At 45.4% G+C, this 9,911-nt stretch overlaps 1 protein-coding gene across 1 annotated transcript; it reads left to right on the top strand.

Moving 5' to 3' along the window:
• Nucleotides 1-977: 977 nt before the first annotated feature.
• LOC120977069 (torsin-1A-like) lies at nt 978-7,864 on the top strand. Its single transcript, XM_040404829.1, has 5 exons — nt 978-1,526; nt 2,682-2,899; nt 4,467-4,642; nt 5,158-5,285; nt 7,541-7,864. The coding sequence occupies exons 1-5, from the start codon at nt 1,373-1,375 to the stop codon at nt 7,780-7,782; spliced, it is 918 nt and encodes a 305-aa protein (XP_040260763.1). The 5' UTR covers nt 978-1,372; the 3' UTR covers nt 7,783-7,864.
• The last annotated feature ends 2,047 nt before the right edge of the window (nt 7,865-9,911 follow it).

Here is a 9,911-nt window from a genome sequence, read left to right as displayed (position 1 = left end):
TACACTTTTTCTGCACTTATATAGCGCTACTATATTCCGCAGCGCTTTATAGATATTAGCATCAAGCTGTCCCCAATGGGGCTCACAATCTAAGTTCATGTTAATAGTTTGAAATAGTTTTCATGTTAATAGTTTGCTTTCCCTCCTGGGATGGGGAGCAAGATGGATCCGGCATTACCCCCAATGCAAGTCAATTGGGACGGATTCGTTTTTGCAATGTTAAAGATAATACAACCGGATCCGTTCATAACGGAAGCAGACGGTTGTATTATTAGTAACGGAAGCGTTTTTGCTGAGCCTTGCCGGATCCAGTAAAAACGCCAGTGTGAAAGTAGCCTAAGCTTAGAAAAAAGCTATTGGGAAACGGGTTTCACATTTAGAAACTGAGTTTTGTCCAGCAATGAAGGGGTGTTCAGACATAATGGTAGCTATTACTGCCGTGACACATTTTTGTACCAATATATGTGTGAAAGGGCCTAAAAACTGTACATGATGTGGTGTCATCAGTGCCTGCTCGGTCCAGGTTTTACCTCCAGCACCTATCGGGTAAACAGGTGTTGCATCTTATAATTCTGTGATGTGCCATTCCTTTATTATTCCTGCTAGAAGTTTCTTAATGAATTGCCAGCAGTTTGCAGTAAAGGTCCAGGTGGATGTTACCAGTTGGAGGGGGGGGGGGGTCCTGCACAGTCTGGCACTGTCTGCACAGTCTGACTATGCAAGGACACCCCCCCCCCCCCAATCAGGAACACCCATCTGGGCCTTCAATGCAAACTGCTAGAAGTTCATTCATAACTGCAAAACAGAGGGGATAAAAACAATAAAAAGTGATTTTTAAAAACATGCAGTACCAGTGAGCAGCACTAGATGGCGATGTGGAATCTTCACCTTTTATTTTCCTTTCCATTTTGGTTTCCCGTGTATGTTGTCTGCTAATAGTGACGGTACAGGTAATGCTGAAGGGGGCAGGACGGAGTTAACCCTATTACCTCTTGTGGCACAAGTTAGTTGCAGAAATTTTAGCCACTGAAAAGCTCTTCCATTCATTCATATATGGGGCTGTTTTGGCAGCAAGTGCGTGGATTTCTGCAAATCCCTTTCAAATGAATGGATCCGATATTCAGTCTCGCAAATGTCTGCGACCAAATCCGCTGCGCGTGAAGGCGTCCTCGTGACTCATGATATCGTGCTGTCTTTATTTTACAGGCAGTGATCTGGCTTTAGGAATCAGGTGGGGCGACTGCTAGGGACACACCTGATCGGACCGGTTTAGTGACATTACAGCAAAAGTAAATGAAAGTGAAAACAAGAATAGATCCAGATCATCTCCCGGGTTGTCACTTGGATCTTGCAAGTAAAGTTCACCAGAGCTATGAAGTGGCTACAAGATTTATACCAAATCTTTGCTGTCGTCTCTTTAATAGATGCCAGTTTCTGGCCGTCATGTGATCGCCTGGCTTGTTATACGAGTGGAGTGCCCGCGAGCTGTGAGTGCTGTCCTACAGAGGGCGTCATCAACGTCACAGGTAACAGTCCCTGCAGGGGAAAAGAGGACCCCTACAGTCAGTGCATTGGGGTGGGGGTTAGTCCCCTTAAAGGGTCTTGCCCATCTGGGACACTGATGGCATGTCAGTAGCAATGGAGATAGGACAGAGAACAGCACGCATGCGCAGCCGTCCTACATTTACCGCTATGGGAATTTCAAAAATAGTCAAACGCTCAGCTGTTTTTGGAAGTCCTGCAGTGGAAGCACGGACACCTCTTCATTCACCGCTATAGGACTGCCAAGCCGGAGCTCAGGGATTTATCAGAACTCCCATAGAAGTGAATGGAGAACACGCTGTGCTCTCCGTTCACTTCAATGGGGCCCGACACTGATGGCATAATCTAGATGTACACTATCAATGTCCCAGATGGGAATACCCCTTTAGGTCAGCTCCCTTCTTGCACCAGGATGTACATTTACAGTGCAGGCGGCAAAGTAAGACTGCTGTAACGGTGGGATTCGGGGAGATCTCATCCCGGGGTGTATTCACACGCAGCAGGTTGTTATAGAAAGCCAAATGCTTGGCGCCCAAACGATCCTGTTCAGAACTTGTATATGGCTCGTGTGAACCCTGTGGTCAATATGGCCGATTGTGACAATGGGCAGCAATCCTTTCACTTGAATGAGTCTGCAATCCGGAAGGTGCGGTGAGGCACGGAGGCCCGGAACCCCACAAAAGCACTACAGCGTGCTTCCGTGGGTTTTCTGTTCATGCCTCCACACCACAAAAAAAAATAAGAACTTGTTCTATTTTTTTGCAGTGCGGACAGATCACTTGAATGGGTCGGCATCTGTCTGCGCCAGCCACACGGACGTTCCACACAATGCAGGGGCGGCACACGTTCGTCTGCATGAGCCCTTACCGCCATGTAATAATACACATCCCCTGTTGTAACCTCAGCTCCCCCTGGCAGAATCACCCTAGGATGTCAGGAGCGTGAAGGCAAAATGTATCAGCCCCACGTCCTTTGTGTTTCGCTTCACTATTTTCAAGTTCTCGCTGTCAGTGAATGGAGCCATTGGTGATTATAGCCAAAGGCTGTACGTGTGCCAGGCCACACCGCTAGCCAGCGTAGTGTTTGCGCCCTGTTGGCACCAGTCTTATCGATATCAACACGATCATCTATTCTTCCAGGTCTGCAGTATGACCTGGACACCGTCAAAGTAATGCAGAATGAAGAACGTCTCAAACCCCTCGTCCTCTCCTTTCACGGGCTGACCGGCAGCGGCAAGACTTACGTCAGTCAGATTCTGGCCAAACACTTTAATCCAAGGGGCGCCAAGAGCAACTTTGTGCATAACATCGTGGCACCGGCTGTTTTTCCTCATAAAAGTCAAGTGGAAACATACAAGGTAATGGATCTACTGTATTACCTAAATCCTGTCATGGGGTATGTGCACACGGGTCGTAACTTACGGCAAAACAATCTGAGACAGATCTATGCCAGTCACCTGCAGATTTGCTGTGGATTTTTATTTGCAACGTGTTGATGAGATTTCCTAAAATCTCTCATGGTGCAGATCTGTTGCATCTAAATCCGCAGCGTTTTAGTCTTGCGCAGACATCCCCAAAACTAGCTACCGGCCTTGGTAAATTTCTTTACGTAGATTTCCTATTTCTTTTTCACAGATCAGTGAGTCACATCAGTGTACTGTCTGTGCTCCTCACGACATCACACGGTCCATTGTATTTCATATATGTATTCAGACATCCGTTTTTTTCCGTGGACCATTGTTCCATAGGATGTGTGCACTACTGTGCGGACAGCATGTCCTCATTCTGTTCAATGGGACTGTGAAAACTGAGAACAGTGGACAGATAATATTTCTGTTTGATCAATTTTTTACAGATCCATACAATTTTTTTTTTAAATGCATTCTTTTGCAGATGCCAAAAAAATGGATCGACTAAAGGGAGGAGGCACATTCTGGGTAGTTGTGTCCACAAAACGGACAGAGACGTGTGAATAAGGCCTTAGGTATGAATTAGAGGCAGGGTTTTAAAGGCTGTTACGCTAATGTGTATGAGGTCCTGCTGTATGGATCTCAACATGCCAACATGGTGGTCAAAAAGTTTCTTGCCAAGGTTTCTTATGCATAAAGCCAGCTGTGTAGTTAGAGGACTAGGAACTATCTTGCAGAAGAACATATCAAGCCTTTTGTGAGTTATCTGAGTCAGTACAATAGAACTCGGTGTAGTTAGAGGACTAGGAACTATCTTGCAGAAGAACATATCAACTGTGGAAAGGACGGAGTACAAGCAAGACCATAACCAAACGGAGTCACTATAGGAGCCTGGAAGAAGCATGACTCCACATTAAGTGGCCTTTAGACAGGGACACACTATCCATGAGGCAAGTTGACCCTCCTGCCTCAGTAAGCAAAAAGGCTAGGTGCACACCTGCCCTTAGATGCATGGTCCATACAGTAACCAGTCATTTCCAGACGGTGCCCAACTAGTATCCATGAAGCTGCAGATAAACGCAAGTTATCTCCACCTGTATGGATGCTACCACCTCTGCGTCTCTGACTGGATTTTTGGTCTGTTATAATGCTTGCGTCCAGTGATTATTACGAGGTTGCTGCTGACACACCATTTGTCAGTCCCCAGCATCCACATAGTGACATATGTCCTAACACAAAACCATATACTACCCTCCTCATGCCAAGAAAGGCCCATGTTGAGGCAGTCTTTACAAAAACAGTCATATTGTGGCCCCATAGTGGCAACATCCAGAGTACCTTAGTGCATCCACATTGTGCCCAGAAAAAGCCAATGTCCTGAAAGAACAAAAAGTTGCTCACATGGACCGAAATGGTTTCTAAAGAGCGCCATACTTGGCAGAAAAAGTCCATCATATTCCACATGCAAAACGATACCTACACTTTGCTGAAACCATGGCTTTATCTTTACTGACAGGACCAGTTGCATGCATGGATCCAAGGGAACGTGTCACGTTGTGACCGCTCCATCTTCATATTTGATGACGCTGACAAAATGCACCCAGAACTCTTACACTCCCTGATGCCTTATCTAGATTATCATGACGATATTGGTGGTGTGTCTTACAGAAGGAGCGTTTTCATCTTTGTGAGGTAACCTAGACATCTAAGAAGTTGAACCCTACAGATGGTCAATCTGAACTAGGAAGAGGCTGATACCTGGGCAGGAGCAGTGCTGCGTAGAAGAAATGCCACCCTCAGTGGAATACCCTTGTTTTATGTTTTAGCTTATTTTGGGGGCGCAGGTGAAAAAGCATCAGTCTGGAAATTCTGGTGACCAAGAAGCATGGAGTCTTCTCTCATGGTGGCTTTATGCTTACCTAGCTAAAGTCTTCGCACTATGCTCTGCACCAGATTTATGTTCTCCATAGAGGGTGATGGTCTCCAACAGCTCCAATGATGGTCGGCCCACCATACACATGGACTTACAGCCCAAGTCATGCCACTTGAATGGGACCATATTGAATGGCTTGACATTTTCACCATCCTCTACATAGTCAGATTAGCTAATGTTCTAGACCATGCTCTTAGAATGTTACCAGATTTTCTGGATTAGGTAAAATTCCATAGTTTGATCATTCTTTATTCCTTTGTGTTTCATATCTTAGTAATACTGGAGCAGACGTTATCTCTGATTTGACTTTGGAGTATCGGAGGCAAGGAAAGAAAAGGGAGGAGATCAAACTCTGCGACATAGAAAATGAATTATCTTCACATTTGCTGAAATCGATGAAAAGTAAGTATAGACAAAATACATTAACCCTTTCAATGGGGGTGTTTTTGCAAACCCCTTCACTTGGCTGGACCTCTAAAGGAAAGCTTACTTACCTGCTTCCTGATGCTGAGTCCCTGTTCCTTCTTCTCCAGGCCTGCCACGGTCCCCTCGCTGTCAATATCCGGTTTGACATCCCCGCAGCCAATCACTGGCTGTGACGTTGACCAATTTTTCCTTGCCTCATGTGACCATTTTTCATAATGTAAGGGGAGCCTGTCATTGCTGCATAACTTGTCATGTTGCCTAGAGCATCAATTACAGCTTGACAACGACATCTCATGCTGTTCACAAGGAGACTTATGTCTGCTGAGGCATGGCATCCCACTGTTCTTGAAGGGCGGCCCTCAGGTAATTGAGTTTCTGGGGTACAGAGCTACGAGGCTCTACACAGCGACTCAGCTGATCACATAGGTTTTCAATGGGATTCAGGTCTGGAGAAAGGGCAGGCCACTCCATTTGAGGTCCCCCAGTCTCCAGCAGCCATTCCCTAATGATGCGACCTCGATGAGCTGGCACATTGTCGTCCATGAAGATTAATTAGGCCTGTGTTGTTCATGCAGAGGTACAATGACTGGATTAATGATGGTCTTCAAGTAATATGGGCTTGTCACTGTACCATTCACAAACTGTAGGGCAGATCTGTATTGACAAGACACACCTGCCCCCACCACCACCACCAAACGCTCGGCTGGTGACAACAGTGGCTGATGATGCATAGCTCTCTCCTTGACGCCTCCAATATAGCTGACGGTCATAATTTCTGTGTGAATCGACTTTCATCAGTAAACAGCACTGAGTCCCACTGGTCCCTCATCCAGCGTAGTTGCTCCCTGGCCCATGAAAGATGATGACACCTGTGCCTGGTGGTGCGGTCAGGTACTCTTGCAGGTCGCATAGCACACAGAACATGCCGATGTAAATGGTTTAGAATGGTCTGACGTGACACTTGGTTGCCTCTCACCTCCCTTAAATGTGCCTGGAGTTGTGTGGCATTCATCATCTGGTTCCGCGGGGCATTGTTCACAATGATGCAGTCATCAGCGTGGGAAGTGGACAAAGGACGTTTCTGTGACTCTTCCAGTCTCTCTGTACCTCTGAGAATATCCTGCTTGAAGCCTCGCAATGGTTAGGTACAGTTGATCAATTGTTAGGTGTCGTCTTGGTCTCATGATGTCGAAATGTGAACTGCATGATGAGGAGGACTGTTTAAATAACAATTTTAATTGAACCAGGAAATTTTTTGCGCGCTTCATGGATCAAACACCTGTTGTGAATTTTGCCGTTAAGCTCCTTGTTAGAGAACAGCAAGTTGTACAAAAAGTACTGAAACGTTGGACATGTGAATTCAAAGGTTTAGAGAAGGTCACATTAAGTTCACCTGTAAAGGTTAGAGGGCATTTTAGGTTCATCCTGAAATTTTACCCACAAACCAAATATCCCTAACGTTTTGTGAGTAGTGTATATGTTTATTCTGTACTAGTGTCATATAAAAGTTATATTTACATATGTCTGCTTTACTTTGACAGCAATTTTTATTTTATTTCCAATGCTTACAATTTTAAATGAAATTTTGATAATTTTTTGTTTTGCTGGACTAAGCAAGATTTGAAAAGGCACAAGCCTTCCAGAGCGATATTTTTGAAAATTGCACCCTTCAAGGTATTCATATTATGGTGTAGTGAGTAGTGTGAGCCCATGCATTTTTTTTCAGGAATTGATGCAAAATAGGTGTAAAAAAATGTAAATTCTGTGGTCCTGATTTGTCATTTTCGAAAAACTGTGTGAGGCATACAGGTTTGACATATGACTGGCCCATACACTTGAATGGAAGTAAGCTGCAAATAAGCCATATGACCGATGAACATGATGTCACTGGCCTAGCAAAAGGTTGTGGCGCTCTTCAAACAATTGATCGTCAGGGTTGCCTGATGTCGGACCTCCACCGATCCCATACTGATGACCTACCTGAGCCTAGAACATCAATACATACCTCCCAGAAAACCCCTTTAAATGACTCAAGCTGAAAGGTCCCCCTGCCCATATGGTGACCCACCATTCCCTGACCATACATAGTTTGCTCAACAGCTATTTCTCTTGAGATTTCCGTGCACACTTAGCCGACGGTCAGAGGAACATGGTCAGCGTTCTCTTCTTAAATATAGAGGTGATGTATGGGGTATATTAATGTGATTTTGATGACATGTTTCTATCCACAGGTGAATTTTATAAATGCGACCTTATTAAAAGAAAAGTTATTGACGTCATTGTGCCCTTCCTGCCTTTGGAACTGGAGCATGTGGAGATGTGTGTGAGGGCAGAACTGAAGCGAAGAGGAAGAACAATAGATGAAGAGGTTGTTTCTAGAATTGCCAAGGGCATGCGATATTACCCCAAGGGGGAGAACATTTTTTCTGACAATGGCTGCAAAAATGTGCATATACGAGTGACTATTGAATGAACTAGAGACATTTATTCCACTCTTCTGCCCCAAAATGCATTATTTTTTGACTTTTCAATAAAGATATCCTTCTATTTGACCATTCAGGTGCAAGTGGTTGGTGCTTTCCACATTTAACATTGCACCATAGGTTTATATGCCCTAAGTGACCTGAAAGGCTTGTGGAGGCGACTAGGATACTGGAGTTGCTTAGTTCTGTATTCTAGATCCGTGTGGTGCAGATTCCAAATATGCTTGTGCGCAAGCGCGAGTATGCGCAGAGATCTTCAGTACGATGGATGGGTCTGCTATGAAGCTCTATGTGCTAGGCCACAGTGCTACGTTGAGGGATTGCTGACTGACTTGAGAAAATAATTTGTTTTAAAGCTCTGATGGCTACACGGCGATCACGAAAACAGGGGTCACGGAGTAGTGGAGCTCGTGTGGCCACTGCTCCATGGTGCCTAATGGGGTTTTCCCACTAACAATACTTATTCCCTCCCCACCTCAGGAGATACGTGTATGCAGGGGTGCACCTAGCCTTTCTGATGCCTGAGGCGAAAACTGAAACGGCCCCCCCACCATGCCAATTTCGTAACCTAACCCTTTGCCACAATAAAAGCGCTCATTGCGCATGGCCCTTCCGCTGCCCCCCCTATTGCCCCTACCTGACATCATTGGTGGTGTACCCCCTGAGTGTATGATCGTGGAGGGGAGGGGGGTTTATCCGCTGGAATCACCCAGTGATCATGAGAACAGGATCCTGGAGCAAAGGAGCACATGTGTGACCCCCACTCCATGGGACTGCTGACGACAGCACTCAACACTATTTCCAGCAGTCCCATGGTCACACATGAGCTCCTTTCTCATAGGGGACTCCAGGACCCCTGTTCTCATGATCACTGGGTGATTCCAGCGGATAGACCCCCCACGATCATACACTTATCCCCTCATATGTAGAGGGGATAAGTATTATTAATAGGAAAACCCCATTAGGCACCAGCCTATTGTATTTTGGGGTACATAAATCTTTTTTATTTTTTGGTGGGGAATTTTTTAGATTTTTTATTTTCTGCACTTATATAGCGCTACTATATTCCACAGCGCTTTATAGATATTAGCATCACGCTGTCCCCAATGGGGCTCACAATCTAAGTTCCCTATCAGGATGTCTTTGGGTGGTGGGAGGAAACCGGAGAACCCGGAGGAAACCCACGCAAACACCGGGAGAACATACAAACTCCATGCAGATGTTGTCCTTGGTCGTATTCAAACCTAGAGACCCAGCGCTGCAAGACACCAGTGCTGACCACTGAGCCGCCGTGCTGAAAGAAAACAGTAATTCCGCCATTGTTTTTTGCATATATACCCAACCAAAGGCTCAGATGTTTCCCACTGTATAGACATACAGTGGCATTTGTGGACCTTAGAGTACTCAACGTGACCATTATCAACCACTCATTTTAGGGTAGGCAGCTGACTTTGTTGGTGCTCAGTTTTATTCAAGGAAATTTGACTGGGGGGGGGGGGGGGGCATGGATACTAGCGGCTTGGAATCTGACTGCAGGGTGGAAGGCATGGGTGCCCAGTAGCATTCAATTTGATTGTTAGGAAGGCTTTTTTTTTTTTAAGGATGCATCCATTACATACTTTCCCCCCTGTCAACCTATTTCAGTGCCACTAGGCCTCCATTCAATGCCTTCAATTAGCAGTTTGAAAAGCCCCCACCTCCTCCACCATTCAATTGGGAAGTCAAAAGCAGTGACAAAACCCAATTTTTACAGGAGACGTCTTATAACATCATTTTTCTCAGCAATGCGGCACATATAAACATGAGACCAACACAGATGCCTTCAGCTGCCAAGTGCACATGTAACAGGTCAACCAGTGTCATAGGGACAAAACTGCTGACAGATACTTTAAAAAAGTACACTTTCCTCCCAAGGCGGTAACACTTCCCTGGTCTCTTCAAATGGAGTTGTATTCTGATGGACCCCTCAAACTCATAACTGCAGCAGAACCTGGTCCCACTGGAGGATCTACTGGTGGACCAGCCTGACCTCATCACAACCCATAGCAACTAAATCAGAATCATTTTATTTTTCCAGTGCAGTTTAGGAAGCCGAACTCTATGGACAACAAGATCCATT

The sequence above is a fragment of the Bufo bufo genome, chromosome 8, assembly GCF_905171765.1.
Source record: "Bufo bufo chromosome 8, aBufBuf1.1, whole genome shotgun sequence".
NCBI classification, from domain to species: Eukaryota; Metazoa; Chordata; class Amphibia; order Anura; family Bufonidae; genus Bufo; species Bufo bufo.
This window is presented reverse-complemented; position numbering and strand designations above follow the sequence as displayed.